The following is a 21,126-nucleotide window of genomic DNA, read 5'->3' as shown; positions in this document are numbered from 1 at the left end:
GGGAGGGAGTGAGGAAGTGAGTGAGGAGGAGGGAGTGAGTGAGGAAGGGAGTGAGTGAGTGAGGGAGTGAGTGAGTGAGTGAGGAAGTGAGTGAGTGAGTGAGGAAGGGAGTGAGTGAGGGAGTGAGTGAGTGAGGAAGGGAGTGAGTGAGGGAGTGAGTGAGTGAGGGAGGAAGGGAGTGAGTGAGTGAGGGAGTGAGGGAGTGAGTGAGGAAGTGAGGGAGTGAGTGAGGAAGTGAGTGAGTGAGTGAGAGGAGCCCGGCAGTAGCCCACCACCCCCCCCCACCCCCGGCAGAAATGCTCGGCATCGGGCTGAGCCTGGCTTCAGGTGCCGTGTGCCTGGCGTGGCTGGTGCTGGTCGCGGCGGCGGTCCCGGGGGCTCAGGAGGACCCGGAGCCGTTCCTGCTGCACGGACCCCGCCCGGGACCCACCCGGGACTCGCTGCTGCTCGCCAACACCGGGCTGAGGGTGCCCTTCGGCCGATCGGTCCACCTCGACCCGCTCAGCGACCTGGTGATCGCGGTGCGGCCGGGAGACAGGTGCTCGGTCACGGTGCTGGACGGCGACCCTCTCTCGCAGAGACCGGGAACCCTCTCGCCCGAGAAGTTCCCGTGTCAGTTCGGCCCGGGCGATGTCCGGTACACTCACCTGGGCTCCAGGAGCCCCAACAGGGACAGGGTCAAGCTCCAGCTCCGCTACGACACTCAGACCCACACGGTGGTCGTCCCCTTCCTGCTGGAAGTGCAGGTGGTCTTTCAGCAGCTGGAGGTCCTCACCCGCAACATGCCCTTGGTGGTGGACAAGCTGAACGGCCTCAGCAACCCCATCGACAAGAAAGTGCTGGGCTACACCTTCGAGAGGACTTCGGAGACGTGCGGGATCGCCACTCGGCCGGGGGGCGGAGGGCTGCCCAGGTACGGTCAGCTCTTAAATGTCTCGTCTGACGGGCAGATGATGGACTGCGATGCCTTCGCGAGTTCGGGCATTCGTTACCAGCACACAGCCAGCACCAACTCCCCCAACAGGGACTACATCCCCATGGTGGTCGAGCTGCTGGACAGAGAAGGAAACACGGTCAAGCAAGAGCACTTCCAGATTATGGTGAGGATCAGGGAAGGGACGGAAAACACGCTCCCCAAACCCAGTTTTGTGGCTATGATGATGATGGAGGTCGATCAGTTTGTCATGACGGCTGTCACCCATGACATGTTGGCTGCTGAAGATGTGGAGTCAGAAGCAGATGACTTGATCTTTAACATCACTTCACCTCTCGGCTACCAGCAAGGCTACCTCATCAGCACTGATGACCAGAACTTGCCCATAACTTCCTTCTATCAGAGTGACATCAAAGATCTCAAGATTGCTTACAAGCCTCCCCCGATAGATGCTGACGTGGAGAGGATCTTTCAGATTGAGCTCGAGGTTGTAGACACCGAAGGGGCAACCTCGGATACATTTGCTTTCATGATAGTCGTGAAACCCATGAACACTCTGGCACCGGTCGCGACCAAAAACACCGGCCAGCTGCTCTTTGAAGGGCAATCGAGAGCACTGTCCAGCGCTCAGAACTTGGAGATCAGTGACGAGGATAACCTCGAGGATGTGAAAATAAGTGTCGTAGATGGCTTGAGACATGGTGAGTTGACTGTACTCGGGGCTCGGAGGAAATTCTTCACGCCTGCTGATCTGGACGCCGGGGTCGTGGTTTATCAGCATGACGGCAGCGACACCTACAGTGACAACATTATCTTTCGCATGACGGACGGCAGGCACCAGGTGGAGTTCTTGTTTTCCATCACGATTGCGCCCACTGATGACGAACCTCCTATTATCAACGCCAACACGGGACTTGTTCTGTTCAAGAATGAAATCCTGCAAATCTCACCCTTCATCTTGAGTGCCACCGACATCGATTCCGAAGACTCCACCATCAAATTCACAATTGAACCTCCCTATTCCAATCTTGGCCAATTGGTCCTGCGACAAGACAAGGTGCCCGAAGAGCCATCTGCCTGGAACTACGTGGAAGACGATGGGGTATACGAGATGGTTGTAACCGAATGGTACCAGCTGGACATTCTGGATGGCAAGTTGTACTATCGCCACATTGGGCCTCACAGCACCACCATGGTAATGGACGGCTTTGTGTTTCGTGTCCAAGATGACAACGATCCCCCAAACCAGTCAGGAGAACATTCATTCGCCATCAAGATACAACCAGTGGATGACATCCCACCCGAACTGTTCCCGGGCACCATTTTGCAAATGGTCGTAAAGGAATATGAGATCACATATTTCCGGAAGAAGTTTATGCGTTACACAGATCTGGATTCAGACGATCGAGACCTGAAATACACCGTTTTGACACCTCCAACCGACCTGGATGAGAACAATCCAGTCAGGATGGGTAACATAGTTTTGACAGAAAATCCTGACACAGTCATCACAGAATTTACCCAAGCTCAAGTAAATCACCATAAAGTAGCCTATAGTCCTCCAGATCAGGAACTTGGAATCAGCCCCAGAGTGCTCCAGTTTACTTTCTCAGTGGAAGACACTGCAGGAAATTCTGTAGAAGGCACTTTCACAATCTTTTTACAGCCAGTGGATAACAAACCTCCTCAAATTACTAATACCGGCTTTATTGTACTGGAACGTAGTGAGTTTGTCTTAACGAAGGCAGAATTGGTGGCAACTGATCGGGATACAAATGAAGACAAGATAACGTTCACTTTGACACAAGCACCAAAGCACGGACATTTGCAGTATGTGGGAGTGATAATAATCGTTGGTGAATTATTTGTCTTGGATGACATTGTGAATGGACGTGTTGTGTATGTCCACAGTGGTGACGAGTCAACAAGAGATTCCTTCAAACTAGATGTTAGCGATGGTATCCATGAAGTTCCAATAACTATCCGAATTACAGTGCGGCCTGTAGATGATGAGATACCAATCATCAGGCTTCCCGAAGGGCAACTTGGCTCACACATAGATGTTCTTGAAAATGGGGCTACCGAAATCACAACCAATGTCATCCAGGGCACCGATGAAGATACTGATGATCTAATCCTGACATTCATTGTGGAGGACACTCCTAAACTGGGTGAGATTCTAGTCAACGGGCTGCCAGCAGAGAGGTTTACACAGGAAGATATCATCAATGGTGCCGTGGTGTATGCTCATACCAGTGGTGAAATCGGTATACAGAAGCGTCAAGATTCTTTCAACTTGACTATTTCTGACCTGTCAAATGAATGGGTTGTTGGTGGGAATAAAGTACAAGGTGTCACAGTTCAAGTCACTATATTGTCTGTTGACAGTGTTGCACCTGACATTGTTCTTCGTGAACGGTACACAGTTGTAGAAGGGGAGAAGAATGTCATAACACTGGCAAATCTGAATGCAAAAGATGTGGACACACCAGATGATGACATTCTGTGCACCATAATTGTTCAGGCCACTTGTGGATACGTTGAAAACATTTCTCCAGCCCCTGGGTCTGAGAAGTCAAGGACTGGAACAGCAATTAGTGCATTTACAATCAAAGACATTCGCTTAGGACATATCTATTACGTTCAAAGTATTCACAAAGAGGTGGAAAATGTTGAAGACAGGTTCACATTCCGCTGCTCAGATGGTATTAACTTCTCTCAGCGTTACTTCTTTTCAATAATTATTATTCCAGCTAATGATGAGAAGCCAGAGATTTTTGTTCGGGAGTTTGTTGTGATGGAGGGTATGAATCTCGTCATTGACTCACCAATTTTGAATGCAGCAGATGCTGATATCCCTGCTGATGAACTCTATTTTATCATCACAAAGCCCCCACAACATGGCCACGTTGTCCATCAGTTAACTCATGGCACAGTCCCAGTTCGAAATTTCACTCTGATGGAGATTTCCATTGGATCCAATATTGTCTATGAACATGATGACTCTGAAACCAAAGAAGACAGCTTTGACATCAAACTTACTGATGGCAAACATACTGTGGACAAGACTGTTACCATCATGATAATTCCAATTGATGATGAGACACCACGGATGACCATCAATGATGGACTAGAAGTTGAGATCGGTGAATCAAAGGTGATAAATAACAGAGTCTTAAAAGCGACTGACTTAGATTCCGATGACAAAACACTGACTTATATCATCCGCTATGGTCAAAGCCAAGGCTTATTGCAACGTTTGAGCAGGGAAGGTGGTGTGTTTGAGAACATCACAGTGGGCATGAATTTTACACAAGATGAAATTGACCAAGGACTGATTCAGTACGTGCACACAGGACAGGAAGGGGTACGGGATCTCGTCAAGTTTGATGTGACAGATGGCATCAACCCCCTGATTGATCGTTACTTTTACATTAGCATTGGCAGCATTGATAAGTTGTTCCCAGAAGTAATCAACAAAGGAGTTACACTGAAGGAAGGTGGCAGGGTTACATTGACTACCGATTTGCTGAGCACCAATGACATTAACAGCCCCGATGAAAACCTAAGATTTAGTATCACTCGTGCACCAAGCCGTGGCCACCTTGAAATGACGGACAATCCAGGTGTTCCCATCACCTCCTTCACTCAGCTACAGTTAGCAGGGAATAAAATTTACTACATCCATACATCAGATGATGAAGTTAAAATGGACAGCTTTGAGTTTGAGGTTACTGATGGCTACAACCCAGTTTTCCGCACGTTTCGTGTTTCAATCACTGATGTGGACAACAAGAAGCCAGTCGTTACTGTTCATGATTTGATTGTCAATGAAGGGGAAGTGAAGCTCATCACCCCATTTGAGCTCACAGTGGAAGACCGTGACACTCCAGACCATCTCCTCCTATTCACTATCACTCAAGTGCCTGTTCATGGCCAGTTGTTGTTTAACAGCAGTCAGTCTGTTGCCAGCTTCACCAAGCAGGACTTGAATGAAAATCTCATTAGCTACAAACACGACGGCACAGAGTCAAGCAAAGACAGTTTCTCCTTCACTGTAACTGATGGCACGCACACTGAATACTATGTTTTCCCAGATACTGTGTTTGAGACACGTAGGCCTCAGATGATGAATATCCAAATATTAGCCGTTGACAATGGAGTGCCACAAATTCTTGTCAACAAAGGGGCTGCGACTCTTCGAATTGTGCAAACTGGCCATCTCGGGTTTATGATCACAAGCAAAGCATTGAAGGCTGAAGACCGTGACAGCCCACACAAGCTGTTGAAGTTCAGGATCACAGAGGAACCAGAACATGGGTACATTATTAACATTGGCCTGGGCAACAACAGTGTTAATACATTCAGTCAAGGTTAGTCATAAGGACCACTTCTGAACCATGTTTTATACAAAGAAATACAATATTCACATTGGATATTTGTGTATTTGGTTTCAAATATCTCAAAGTATAGGGGTTGATTAGTGATAACATAGATTTTATTAGAACTATGGTTTAACTTTTATGGAATTTGCAGCAAATAAAAGATTAATCCTAACAAGTAGCCGAAGACAAGAATATGAGTACTGTTTTGTTAGATGGACATCTGACAGACAAATATCTATTACTGTGCTGAAGATTATCCAAACAAAACTAACTGGAGTTCAACATTTACATGTCAACCTCATTCTGGCATGGTCGCTGAGTCCAATAGCTTAATAAAATTGTAGGACCTGTATGGGACAATTTGAAATATACATTGATGTAATGGAAATCCATCTATAAGTTGCTTGCTTTTACTTTAACAAATTCTGCTTTGCTTTATATCAATGAATTGCATGCTATACTAATGCCTGAACCACTGGTCTATTTTTCTATCCCTAAATTTACTAGCCCAATGGTGGATTAACACAAAGAAGATTCCCCCTACTCACCCGCCACTACCACCACTTGACTTAGTACAGGGAGACTTTCACTCTTGTTTGGCAACAGATCATAGCTTGCTTTCAGAGGTCACCGAGTTCCCCAGTACCCAGTCACCCACAGGATGCATTGGAGCATTTTCATTTATGCACTAAAAAGTGTGCCCATAGCATTACCATGGCTGCTTTTGTTGGAAAGGGGCTGACCAACAATTGTCCACACTAGCTATGATCAGTGAGGCTTGGTCAAGAGTTATTAGCCTCATAAGGGAAACACAATCAAAATTAACAAAGTTAGGAGAAAAGTGCTTTGAAATCATTGGAACAATGTTGTTCGTCTCAAGAATGGATTTGGTTATGAAAGACTTATTTCTTTTAAGGGCACTTTGAAGTTGGAAGTGATTAAGCAAATGTAGTCCCTGCACAATGCATCTCCTCCACAGCCACTATTCACAGAAAACCTCCCCTGAGTAAATTGGCTCTGCCGTGAATCAGAGATCATAAAGGTAGTCCTATTAGTAAGCTTGTTAGTGCAGATTCAAAAATGTGCTAAACAGTCACGTAAATCAGCATTAAAGTTCTCTGAGCAATTTTACTCCAGTGTGTGATGAACATTAATTGACCTGGCAGGTACTAATTCCTTTATTTCCGAAATTATGTTAGTTTTGAAACAATAGGTTTTCAGAGCCAGCACAGAATGAATGATATTAAACCAAGTTGAATCAAATAATCTTTGAATTAGTGAATTGTGACCGCCAAGCCAAGAGTTAAAGCACATAAAGATAAAAGCATGGGCTTTATTCACCATGTCACAAATAGACTTCAGAGGAGCTGATAAGCCTAATGAGGCCAATATATTTAGTTCATGGCATTGCTGTAAAGGAACATAGGCATTGGACATTTCACACTACATCGGATGGAATCAAGATTTGAAGTTAGCTACTGCAATTTGTCCGGTCACAAAACTAGATAAACTTGGCTCTCATTTTTCATATTGAAAATATTTCAGTCATTCTAAATCATTATGTTGTCCTTCATGATGCTACCATTAGTGACGAGTTGTTTTTCTTTTATTCTCCTTGCCAATTTTCTCCTCTTCCCAAGGCAGTTAACTCCTTTTTACTTTTTGCTGGTCAGATGGCACCGCTGCTGAGTGGCTATGTGTGAGCCTTTGCAGTGAGTGTTGGCAGGTTACGCACCAGAGGATATATAACTTAAAATGAGCCCATTCCAGTTCTCATCTGAACCCCACCCACTCTCTCCTCCAGGTGGAATCTCCTCACATTGTACAAGCCCATCCGCTCCCTTTGCTCAGAGATCACCAGCCTGCTTCATGTCCACTGTTCTACCTGCCCCACCATCGGCGGTCAGGCTTTCGGTCTATCTGCCCTAATTCTATGGAACTCCATCCTGAAGCCTCTCTGACTCACTCCCTCCCTCACCTCTTTCAAAGTCTGTCTCAATACCTTTGCCTTTAACCGGACCTTCCGTCATCTATCCCCTCTGTACCCCCTCTGCACCCACCCTAGCTCAGGTATCAAGCCAGTACTGTTAAGCACTTTGGGATGTCCTCCCGATGTGAAAGGTACTATATAAATGTAAATTTGTGTTGTATTGAACCCTGACTCATTTTCGAGTCACTCAGATCACTCCCATTTCAACACTGGTTGAGCCCAGCTAACACAGTAGTAACTCTGGGCTTGAACCTGGGATCATTACTGGTTTGGATAATGGAGAACATGTTCTCAGCCATAGTTCACCTCTCCTCCTTCCCACCCCCGACCCCACCCGTCCCCCACAGTAAATTCTCTGTTTCTGCAGAATCTAAGCAGTTAAATGAGCTCTTATATTTTAGTTATTTAGTGCTTTAAATATATTTGTTAAAAAAATACTTTGTTACCTCCATTTCCTGCAGGTAAATTCAGAACGGCATCACACCACTGCTATGAATTCCCAGTCTAGCTGAGCTGTCATTAGCAATATCAGCCATTCTGCTTCATCTATTTTATTGGAGGTGTAAACCAATACACGTTTTGATATATTGTTAACCTCTGACACATTGATTAAGTAATTATAGATCAATGCATGATTTTACAAAAGATGTTCAACCTTTAGAAATTGCTGTTTTATTTGTTTATTTATAAATGGTTGTTTTGTGCTGTGCCCTTCGCAGTCTGGTCTAACCACTTCACTAGACGAGTCTAGGGACACACACTTACATATGCAAATGTTACCTTTTATAGAAAAATGATCATTTTTTCTGGATTTCTTGAAAATAATTCTCTGGAAAGAAATCTTATTGGTATTAGCAGTTTGAAGCCTAATACTACTGGGACAGTTAAAGTCAGTTAAACACATCATTCACTTAATGGTTCTTTTTGATTCTCTATTCAGAGTTTGTTTTATGTGCATGAGAAAGCCCTTTGTTATTTCTACAATGATTTTTTTTAAACTTTTAACTTTGGGAACACTTATTTCAATGGTAATTTGAAAGTGGTAAGTTTAATTGTTTGAGAACAAAAAAAACCCGAACCAGTACAATGTGCAGATCCCTGGCACAATAGTCCTTGAGCAAATAGCTGTATGTGAAGAAATAGTGAGATCTTCGCTTGATTAGGAATTCTTGTCATTCCGGTGCATTCATTATGTCTTCAGTATTTCCAATAATTACCCACCACTGATAGTTTACTTCTAGGAATCCTGTCATCCTCACCTTTGTTAATAAGATGAATGGCTGTTATTAAACCTCAGCAATGTCTCACAGGGAAGACTCACAGGTGCCTGAGGGAGACTTTGTCTTTGATGGACCTGCTATTGAAAGCTTTGGGATTTCAGTGATAACCTTACAGGAACAACAATCCTCTACAAAAAAGTTGGTCATTCACTTCATGGCTATTTGTGGATCATTGTTGTGCACAAATTGGCTGCTATATTTGCCTATAAATACAACCACTTTACAGTATTTCCTGTGAAGTGTTTTAAGGCATTTTATCAATGTGATAAGGCCCTATATCAAATACAAGGATTATTATTATTTTGTGGTGTTTTTCGTTTGAACAGCATGATATGGGTTGAACCATAGATGTGACAGATATTTCTTTCAGCATATCGAGGTACACCTCCGATAAAATCACTCTGTATAGGTTCAGAGGGAGAATTACTGTATTAATGTATTGCTAAGGATAATGTATGAAAATTCATTAACGTTATTCATATATCTAGAGCCTTTTATTACTTGTTTCGTGATAGTTTAATACTCTACATTATAAATAAGTTAATTTTGTATCATGGGAGAGTGGATTTTTCACTACATAACAGGCAATGTAAGCTGCTTTGCTTAATCTTCTCAGTCTTCTACAAATTTAGGAGAAGGAGGGAAAGGCTTTCAGGAATAGGATGCAATGCTTGCATCAAATCTGTTGCTCTGGCTCAGTGACCTGAATGTGTTAAAGGTACATTCACATTTTTCAAAGGACTTTTCACCTTATTCAAACAAAGTACCTATTCCCCTAGGTACATAGGTTGGACAGGGTTGAGAATGGTAATGAGGAGATGGTTTAAACCAATATGAATTTGCTCACAAGACTGAAATATCTCAGCTCTGGTTGTACCTGAGTTTATAATCTAGGTCAAAGATCCAATGCTAGATTGTTTTCCTGAATTTTTCAACATTTTTAGCGAATCTCAGCAATCCAACAATTTATTTTTACAAAACAAACTTTGATGTAGCAAGTATCTCTTTGTGAATATTGCATTTCAAATCCAATTATGTTTCAAATTACACTAATGGCATTTTTTCTGATGTATTGGACAATGCCAATCATTAATTGTCTGCAAATTGCTTTATAACAGCTGATATCGATGACATGAAGATCTCCTACATTCTGCGTGAGGGCGACAATGCAACCAATGACATCTTCTATTTCTCTGTTGAAGATTCTGGTAGGCACTTACTTGAAATGTCCCTTCTACAAAAAAAAATTGGATTTCACTAACCAGCCTCATTTTTTATTCAGTTTTAGTTTTGGCTATGTTTGTCATGAATTTGAATAACATATCTCTTGAATAGTACTACCTACAGTGTCTCATCTCGTGCCCATGAAAGAATTAAACGGTTTTGAGGAGTGTTGTCAATACCGTATGATTTCATGACTTTTCAGCCTGGCTCAATTGTCTTTTTTCTCGATTAGAAGGTTGTGGGTTGAAGTCCTGTGTTGAGGACTATGAGTTTGTGATTCAGGCTGATACTCGAGTGAGGTGTTAGGGGAGCGCTGCATCAGTGGAGGTGACTTCTCTCCCCACGAGGATGACAATCTTTAAGGAAGGGAGAATTTGTGGGTCGGGGGAGATAGAGTACTTCTGGGAGGCCAAGAGCAGGTGGAGGCGAGAGCAAGGGTGGGGCTGATCAGGGTATGTGTGTATGTATGTGTGTGTGGAGGGTGGGTAGTAGTTTATCCAGTTATATGGAGTCCTGTAGTATAATGGTTAGGACCCGGGGTTGATTCTTGGGAGGGCAAAACCTTAGGCAAGTTTCCTTACTCCACATGCCTCTGTTTACCCAGCAGTAAGTAGGAACCCACTTATTAGTCGATTGGCCGATCGCATTCTGGGAGTAATAATCCCTCCAAAAATAATAATAATTTGGTCACTCAAACCACAACTTTTTGTGGGACACTGCTGTGCGCAATTGGCTGCCACGTTTCGCCGACAAAACACACAGTCACTACACTTTACAGTATATTCTGTGAAGCGCTTTGTGATGTCTCAAAGACGTGATATGGTAATATATCAAATGCAAGGATTATTATTATATATTATTACTTCTGGCTGAGATATTCAAACAAAGCCCTGTCTATCTGCTCAGAAGGACGGTAAAGATCCTATAGAACTATTGGAAAAGAGAAAGGAGTTGCTTCAGGTTTCCTGGGCAAGAGTTCCCCCAAATAAATTGATCATTCACCTTCTGGCTATTTGTGGGATATTGCTGTGTGCAAATTAGCTATTATATTTGGCTACAGAATACACAATAACTGCATTAACAGTAATTACTGTGAAGTGCTTTGAGGTGTTTTAATTCAGTAAGGCCCTATATCAAGTACAAGCATTATTACAATACTACCCACTCTACTTGTCCAATTACAATGCCCCCTTTTTCTTATATGAGCTCAGTCATTCTGGCAATATAATCTAGGTGATAACATTGCATCTTCTCTTGATTATTTATTCTATTATTATGCTGTTATAATTCTCTGAACACGGTAGGGAGTAGAAGATGAAGATCATTCTGGATTTGAAGGATTGAGATATTTCGTAACATCCCAAAGTGGGAGTGCAAATTTAAAAGAACAATGAGCCAACAATTGAAGCAGTTCATTCTTCATGTAGAATGATAATGTAGTTAGTAAATTACATAAAGACGCTAAAAAGAAACAATATAAAATACAGCAAAATTCTGAGTGATCAATCATTGGCTATCTTGCAGAAGACAAAACTAATCCTTGATTTTGATATAGCGCCTTTAAATAGTTATTAAGTGTAATGACTGTATTTGTAGGCGAACGTGGGAGCCAATTTGCACACTGCAATGTTCCACAAACAACCAGATGAATGACCAATTTTCGTGAAGAATTATTGGTGAAGATACCAGGAGAAACTCACTTCTCGTTTGCCATGTGATCTTTAAGAACTACATGAATAGGCAGATAGGACCTTCGCTTATTACCTCATTTGAAGAATCCGAAAATACATCCTTTGCCCAATGCTATATTGAGCCTAGAGATTGAGTTGAAAGTCCTCAATGCTTCAATCCAAGACCTTCCCACCAAGACTGAGAGGGCTACCAAACGAACCAAGCTGACAGCTAAGATGCTTCTCTGTCTATAGGATAGCTGTCAGTCTGTGCTGCTTTTGCAATTCATATTCCAGCATAGAATTTCAAATAGCATTTATTTTTGTTGATGAATGTTCAATTTTAGACGCGTGTCATTTGAGCCTTTGCACTAGGATTTAATTACTGGTGAAATCAATGCGAGATCCAAAACAAATATTGACCTTTGACTGCCAGTAGGATTTACTATTCTCCACTTAGCTTTTCATTTCTCTACCGACAACTGAAGCTAGCCCACAGCACCTGCATTGGACATGGTCATTTGGCAAGTGCTTTTCAGTCAAATTGTGATTAACTTGCTGATTGAAATAATTATAAGGAAGCAGAAGTGCTGAAGGCAGCATTTAATGAGGTGGTCAAATTGTGGGATTATTAGGGGATTATTCTTTCTGTTGTTTAACTGCTTAGCACTCTAAGAACAGAGAATGGCATAGGTTGCAAAGCCCCTGATCACCAGCTGCAGGGCTTCATATAACAGGTGTACCTGAGAGGTGAAATTGACTCTTTAAGAGCAGATTTATCAATTTCATGGGGTGCCTTTGGGATTGGAATTGCCTGCTCCAAACCTTTCAGTGGCATTACTACTGTACTGGCTATTATAATAGGTTGTATGGCAGGAGATGCTGTGTTGGCTGCAGTACTAGTTGGTGCAGTGAACTGCTAATGTGGTAGCATTTGTGCTGACACTAATGGAATCTGCTGCCAAAGATGTGCTCAGCAAAACTATGGCAGCTTTACATCACCAATCGTGCCATTTGGGACTCTCACTTTAGGTCTATCAATGTCTGTTGCTATGATTTTTTTGTCAGACAAGGTAAGTGCAACTTTAGACTTTTCCCCTGTTGCTCTGTAAACTGGCTAACAATAGGTGTATGTGTCCTGACAATGAATGCGTTCAGGTCAACTTTGTGTCAGCTTTTCTTTGTTGGGACTTAGACATTGGACTTTCACATATGCACGAATCTCTATTTGAAAGCTGATGCCATTTCTTAACTAGCAGACATCACAACACGTAATGTCTAACAGCAGCTCGCATGTGTGAGAGTATCTGCATGTTCCAAGGCTGGCACTCATGTGCAGTGCTGGGGGAAGTACTGCATTATCAGAGGTGTCAAGCTTTGGTTGAGACTTTAAATCGAGGTCCCATCTGGCTGTTCGGGTGGATGTTAAAGATCCCATGATGTAACTCGAGAAGAAAAGATTTGTGTCAACGATTTAAAATCTGCATCACCCACAAGCTAAATGATATTTATTTAGAATAAAATGCTTTATACTGTATCACTGTGCATAGGAACAGCTACTGAACTATTCAAAATGCAACTTGTAGCAATAACACACTTGTGCATTGTGTAATATTAGTGCTGGGAGTTAATAACACACCAGTAACCACTGTAACTTCTTGTTAGAATCCTTTATTTGTACCTGAACCCTGATTATTTGTTTAGATTTTCTTGTGTTCAGTCCAAAGGGTAAAGTTATATATTGTGCCTTGTCTTTTGAGTTGATTCTATCCGAGCAGAAGCACAACTGTAATTATGAAGGAATGGTGAGATACATTGAGGAAAACATTATTTAGAATAACATTGTACAGCGTTAGTCTTTAATTTGGTATCTTTAAAAATTTGTTCAGGAGAATGCTTGTCAATCCAGTAACAATAGGTGACCTGTGGAGGGAGGCAGGAAATCTGTCCAAACCATTAGTCCTGACGGATGGATTGTAGACTGGATTCATAAACCCTAGATGCTCCAGTGCTATAACTTCAGCTGAATCCACAAGGAGCTGCGATCCACTTACCTCCTGGTATCTCGTCTCAGCATGAATCTAATTACCTTTAGGCTGCAAAACATGAAAGGCTACCAATTGACAAAGCTTACATTGCTTTGCCTTGAAGACCCAGGGGATGTTACCAGGACTCTGGGTCTCAGTAAAGTTTGTAGCTGATATTTTCTTTGTAACTGCGCAACCCAACTGCAATCTTCCCAAGAAGCTGAGTTGTGCCGTAAGTATTGTCTATGCACTGACTGAGCTCAGATGGGTGGGGAGACAAATGATAAAAAACAAGTATTCGGAAAACTTAAAAGTCAGAGAATCAGAGTACGTCCAGCTTATGTAGGATAAACAAAATTGAGAATACAATACAAAATTACATTTACATTGGAGGACACACCAAGGCTATAGAGAAGCCTAAAGACTGCACAGAAAGGAATCAAACTGAAACACGTGCATCTTATGTAAATAGATATGTATGTGTAGCATATATTAACAACGAGTGCTTCATTGTAATGAAATGTGGGCTCTTTGAAGAGAAACTCGTAGAACTGAATTTGGTTTTATTGGAGAAAAGAAAGACTGCATGCAATCATAACCAAGTTTTAAAATGCCAAGAGCAAGCAATAACGTAGATACAATCATGTTATTTGAGTTTTAGCCATTGGTATAAAGTAAACAAAATTTCAGATCAAAATAATTTTCTTTTCCCCACTCAGGTTGTTAGATGTGAAATAGACTCCCACATAAAAACAGCTGTCTGAACATTCAAACTCACTATTAATAATCCTAATGGCCAATTCCTTTAATTTTTAGTATTCTACCCATTAGGTCTTCAGCTTGTATGGTTAACAGGAGCTCAATGGGAAAAATCCCTGCCCCCAATGGCTAGAAGAGCCAGGCTGGCTGGTCTATCATCAGTTGTGCCCTGGAGCACTGCAGATACGCCTGGCTCAGGCAGCGGACGACCAAGGCCACCACAGAGGGCTGGCTCAATTCAGAAATTCCATTACAAAGCATGTCGCCTTACAGCCAGCCCTTAGGAAAACCACTTAACTTTTCCTCCCCACAACGCCAATGAAGGATAGCCATTATTGGTCAACAATTATTGCTCAAGGTTTCCTTATCAGACATTCAACAGACATCTGCCTGAAGCATGGTGGAAGGAGAGCTTGTGAAGTGCGGGCCACCTAGATGTTCCCGATGTTGCTTTGAGGCAAATACAAATCAGCAACTTGTGGCTCACAGGGGAAATCAATGTAGTAAACTTTATCAGATGACTGTAGGATCAGGCTAGGTACACAACAGTGCAGCATAATATTAGATTATTGAGGAGACTTCAGAAAAAAAACTGGTTATTAACAAGGAACTTGCACTAAATAGGGTGTTTTGTGGTGGAAATGAATGACAAATGTAAAAGATAACCCAAGGCACATAAATTGTTCATGTGAGTCTTGTATGTAAATTGGAAATAGACAGGATTTTTATGCAACTGGTGACAGTAACTCAAGATGTTAATGTAGATGTGAGGTTTAACCCATACTAGAGCTCATTCTCCTACGTAGTATGGAGTTTGTTAGTCAGGGTCCTGTGTAGCCTATCGTTAAGGGAGCAGGGTTTCAGGTTTGTAACGGTTTCAGCAAAATGAATTTTCACCTGTGCTGAACTAATTTAGACTTCGGGTAATTTAGCTAGGGAAGGGGAAGCAAGTGGAGGGAGTTTGAGTCGTGTTGAATCTCGGAGGCATGGGTTTGGGTATGGGGGTGCGGGTGGCTGCAATTCTTCTCTCCTGCTCACTTTCTCTGACAGCTGTTAAAGCTCGGAAATAGAAATGAATTTCGATAATCATAGCCCGGTTCCCACTGAGTCCCATTCGGCACAAGATTTCCTCCCAACTTCTCATTTGACATTAAAAAAAAGATTAGAAACAAGAGTTCTTATCAATGTACTGGATAAATTGAGGCTGTCTTCTAGGCTGTGATAAATGGTTCAATGCGTTCCAACAGAATGATCTATTGGCTCAGATGAGTTTGGAGACGAGAAGACATTAATTGCTGACACTGCACTCCACGTTATAGATTTCACTGGGTGTTGCAGTATTGATCCAGTTAGATACAGTCCTTTTCACCTGGAGGGAAATTAAATGATGCCAATTATTATATATAGCATGTGTCACAATGTTATCTCTAGGATTTCATACAATTAATGTCCCAATAAGGGAACCCCTCTGCAATCCACCCATCAATATTGTTTGTATTTAAAGTTACAAGTTACATCTAACTTTTAACTTTTAAGTGTCGTGACTATATATTTGTAGGCGAACAAGGAAGCCTATTTGCACACAGTCCCACTGCGTCCCACAAACAGCTATGAAGTGAGTGTTGGCCTAAACACTGGGAGAAATATCCTTCTCTTTCATGTCCAAAGCAGAACAGCAGACTCCTTGGTTTAATTTCTCTTTTAAAGAATGATACTCAACAATGCAGTGCTTCCCCAGCAATGTTCTGAAATAGCAGCCTAGACTGTGCCTCATGGGGCTCGAACCCACAGCCTTCTGGCTCAAAGGTAATCGTTTTCCAACTGTTCAATCATATGCTGATTGTTATAATAGTATCTAATTTGAAGCAGTTTCTAATGGGATTCTTTAACAAGGAAACCAGAAGTAAAATGTTTAAGTCTTAAAGCACAAATCTATGGGGAAGACATGGTTGCTGAGCACAATGAAAGAATCCCCAGAGCAGTAACAATAATAATCCTTGCATTTAAAATGGCACCTTACCATGTTGTCGAGGTGTCTCAAAACACTTCACAGGATACGTTTTTTTGCTGTGAATTGCGGTAATTCTGTAGTTGTAGGCAAATGCAGCAGCAACTTTGTGCATAGTAATGTGCCACAGAGAGCTATGAAAGGAAGGATTTGACTCAGAACGCTGCCATGCTGACACTTATCAGAGCAAGGTGTTCAGTTATTATCTAATAACTCTGTTCAAGTGATAGTGTCTTTTTAAGATGGGTAGATACCTTGCAGGCTCCCACACAGGGTAACCAGCCTGAGGCTGTAATATGAATGAGCCAAACTGGTGGTTCTTAGTCATAAGTATCTGGGCTGAGCTCCAATACTTATTCAGTTTGGACTGCTTATGTCAAGAGAGCCGTCACATGAGATGGAGTCATGGTTAGATGCAGGCGAACTAGGAGTAGAAAACAATGGAAAGGAATAAAACGAAACAGGTTACCACAAACAAGGTGACAAATGCGGAGAAGAAGACTAATGGGGAATTATTCAAGGAAAAAAAGCTAGGAGAGGATGGAAGTGCAAGCCTTTAGCAAGGTTCTTAAAACATAATAATAATAATAATAATAATAATCCTTGCATTTGATATAGCGCTTTTCACGTCGGGAGGATGTCCCAAAGCGCTTCACAGAACACACTGCAAAGTGAATTGACTGTATATTTTTTGTGGGCGAACGCGGCAGCCAATTGCACACAGCAATGTCCCACAAACAGTCGTAGATTGAAAATGACTACTTTATTATTGTTTTGGAGGGATTATTATTAGGCTCTGTGTGGAGTAAGGAAACTTGCCCAAGGTTTCGCCCTGACCTGCCTGGAATTGAACCCAGGTCTCTCACTTGCAAAGCGAGTGCTCTAACCACTGAGCTACAGGACTCATGAAAAGAAAAGCTGTGTCCAGGCCCTTGTTAGCTGGTTAAAGATTGCTTACCACTTCCTTGAGGTTTACAGTTCCCATTTGCCTTCGTCTCTTCTCCCCTGAAATTTAACGTGAAATTGAGTGACTGCTGGCGCTCTTTCTGCCCTACTCACTTGTAAAGTTGCAGTCAGTGTGTGAGTTACTTTGTACCCCCTGCAAACTACTCCTGTACATGTTCACCTACAAAGTAGTCACTACAATTTACAGTAAATCCTATGAAATATGTTTTACTGTATTATTGTTATGTTATTCCAGTTTAAATCACTAAGTGGTTTTCAATGATGGGTCAGCCAGACCAATAATACTGCCACATTACATATGAACGGATGTTAGTTTTCTTAGTATATTTGAACTTCATAAAATAGCTACTTTTTGCACAAAGTTGATATTTTGTTCACCAGGTATTTTCTCAAGCCATTTCTGAATAGTCTTATTAACAGTCCCAGTTGCACTGATTCTTATTTTTATTCCTTGCTCTCACAAGGAATCATTCCTCCTCCTCCCCCTCTCCATCATTTGTTTATTATTCATCTATCAACTCAACCCCTTTGAAAAGGAATAGATTATGTGGCTTACAATGTCATCCAAACATGTCACCCCGTCTGAATTGCTGATGACAGGGTGAAATGTTTGAATGACATTGTAATTGTAATTATAAATGCAAAACTTGCCTCTTTCCTTAACCCATTCCTCATGTTAGTTTGCGCCAGCATAACATTTTAAATGGTTTAATCTGTATTTAAAAATTGAGAATAATTTTTGCTGGCATTAAAATTCTTCTGTGTACTTAGTGCTGCTTCCTTAAACCTTTGTTCTCATCCAGCCCACTCCTTTCTCTAAAACCCCAATTTAAATACTCCCTTTGTAATAAGTGACTAAAGTAAAATAACCTTTGCTTTGACGTGGTCCAACAGAGGCCATCCATCAACATTGACTAGATTCAGATTTTTAGTGCAGGTTTGCACACAATAAAAATGTATTTTCGAAGAATAATAGGTAAGAATATACCAATCATATCGGATGGCTAATAGGAGCAACCTTGGCAACACTGCAACTTTACAAGCAAGTAGGGCAGTCAACCGAAACAGTAAAGGTCTTTGGTTTGTACTTCCTAGTGGCAGTGATGGAGAAACATTGAACTCCTGCCAATGTTTCTCCTTACATACAATTTGGCAGTTAGAAAATAAGTGATAAATTAGTCCAATTTGTCTACTCAAATAGCATTTATGTGCCTGCTCTCAAATAACAGGCACAACTTGACACAAGGGTGGCTATATCATCTCACCTTAACACTGAGGCATTCCAAGATTCAAGAGACTGAAGTAACTCACAGGTCACCAGTGATGGTGATAGAGGCCAGGACACTGGGCACATTTAAAAAAAATAACTCAGTGCTTTAATGGGAAGATGGTAGAGTAGGAATTCTGGAAGGATGCGATCAAATGGTCCGAATAGTCTTTTTCACCTGAACCTTTCTTATGATATGTGAATGCACTAGCAAAGTAAAACATTGTATCAATTTGGTAAATAAAACCTAATGGTTGAGCCATTTCAATTAAATTTCTCCTTAAGGCACTAATAATTTGTAACATAGTACATCCAAATTGAATCCATTGATTTGACTTGTCGAATGCCAAGTGCTATATTTTTTACTGTAAGCTTTTTAGTGGTTCATGGCAATTGATCCTACGCCCAGATTCACTCATCTAGGAATGGCAGAGTGGTGTTCAAAATCATTTTGTCCGAAAAGCATCTTTGAACTAGACAGGGTGAAGTTCATTCATATCTGGATGGTACACATTGATGATGATGATGATAATAGTAATAATACTTGCATTTCATATAGCACCTTATCACGTAATTGAGATATCTCAAAGCTCTTTACAGAATATATTGTAAAGTGAATATTTTGTGGAATCCATCATCCAATGAGTTTTGGAGCAATGATTAAACAAGCTCTTCAGTCTTATAAAGAGACCTCTTGGAGGGGTCCTTATTGAGGTGCATAAGATTTTAAATAGGATTCAGAAAGTAAACGCAGAGCAATACTTTGGGATGCACTGAGAGGGGAGAACATGAGGACACCGGTTTATGGTTGTAAAAAGCAATTTCAGGAGAAAAAACATGAGGTGCTGCTTTGTCCAAAGGATAATTTATGACTGGAACAGGTTACCAGGGAGGGAAGTTTGAGGCCAAAACACTGGACTCACTTAAGAAACAACTTAATGCTTTGATGGGAGGCTGGTTTTTCTGGAAGGATGAGAACAAATGGGCTGCAGGACCTTCATCTGAAGCTCTCTTTTAATCTCCTGTTATGTCTGCAATAATTCACATAGTTACAAGCAAGTTATATTGGTTTTTCACAGAAGCAACATAGCACTGGTAATGGGGAGTGACATTCTATTTATACCATGGGAAAATATCATCTTTATTTCACTGTAATGACAAGCATGTTTTTTATCCTATTATAGTAAATGATCATTTGTATGAGATGGAGAAGGGAGCACCGATTTACCCAGAATATTTTTCTATGAACCTCCAATTACAGACCAGTCTCACAGCAAGACTCACTGCCAGTTATTACTTTACCCGTGTTTTTTTTGTTTGTGAGTCGGGTATCTGATCCGCGCGGAAACCCATCACCATGCTTAAGAGAGTCCAAAGCAAATTATTAACAGTTCCATATTATTGTGTTTGGTATGGAGTACGCACTCTCTCCCAGGAGGGTTGCATCCTGCTCACCTAATCCCGTCATGTTGTTGTTCAACAGGGGTCAATTTAGTAGTCCATTCAATGTTCAGAGCTTTGAATATTCCTGTTTTTTGGGGTTGCGGACCCCTCCCCATCCACCCTCCCACCCCCTTCTCCCCCCTAATTGTTCTGAATGGAAAAATCAATGCAAGTAGCCCTGGGTTGCATTGTTCAGCTCTCCTAGATACTATCCTGTGTAAAGGTGCAATAGATATTAAATTGTTATACTTGTGGACTGGGACTTTCCACTGCTCGTTAACAAATTATTGTCTTTTTGAGGGGTGGGAGGTGTGGGGAGAGCTTTTTACCAAAGTGCAGATATCTCAGTCACGGGCAATTAAATTGGTTTGCAGATTTTGCTTGGAGAATGGTGTTGGGGATGAGAATAGCATTTACATCCCGATCTACTCAACGCATTGAATATCAATATGGACTGATCCCAATGTGTCAGCAGAGGGCATAGATCACATCAGTTATCTGAGGATGCAGTGAACATCAGCATGTAAACCAGACAGATTAGGAATTTTAATACATGTAATGAAATGAGAAAGGGACAATTTACAAAAATATAAACGAGCTGTAGGAACCAGGGCTCTCCAGTTGAGCACCGATATAGCAGCAAGTCTTTTATTAAACACAACAGCCGGGAACCTAACTCAAACCCCATTCAGCCAGACAAAGGGTCACACAGGAACATTGATGAACCAGCACAGCTGGTTCTGTGGGGAATTGGTTCTGTTATTATATGAAAGCTTCCTTTGAAATGAGCCCAGAGATTTTTTAACTATTCAAGGAGCTTAAATGAATTTAAATCATTCCTTGAAAGGTCATCATCTTTGTATACATCACCTAACAAGAGTTGAAGTTAGACCAATATTCCAAAGCATCTCAGAACAGACTTAACAGCATGGGTCTCCATCATGACATGACTGTGGGAAGAATACAAAAAATACATTGGAGAGGGGAACATCTTAATATTTTTCCTCACCTGATTGCCAACAATTTTTTATTCTATTCGAACATTCACTGAAGGTTTTCAGTCAATATGAAGCCACTACCAACTAAGGTCAGCGAATTCTAGGGTACATTGCAAGAGCATTTGACTATGGGATGAAAAAAATGGGACATTCCATAACAGACATCTCAAAGATG

The 21,126-nt window shown here is 41.6% G+C and overlaps 1 protein-coding gene across 1 annotated transcript in view; it reads left to right on the top strand.

The window, feature by feature from the left end:
- Positions 1 to 296: 296 nt before the first annotated feature.
- The window catches only part of frem3 (Fras1 related extracellular matrix 3), an 85,490-nt gene continuing 64,660 nt past the window's right edge, over positions 297 to 21,126 (top strand). The window contains 2 exon segments of the mRNA XM_007899218.2: positions 297 to 5,307; positions 9,708 to 9,797. Coding sequence (XP_007897409.2) covers positions 297 to 5,307; positions 9,708 to 9,797 — 5,101 coding nt within the window.

This window comes from Callorhinchus milii, unplaced genomic scaffold (genome assembly GCF_018977255.1).
Source record: "Callorhinchus milii isolate IMCB2004 unplaced genomic scaffold, IMCB_Cmil_1.0 Scaffold1, whole genome shotgun sequence".
NCBI lineage: Eukaryota > Metazoa > Chordata > Chondrichthyes > Chimaeriformes > Callorhinchidae > Callorhinchus > Callorhinchus milii.
Note: the sequence above shows the minus strand (reverse complement) of the source record. Positions and strands in the feature narration are given on the sequence as shown.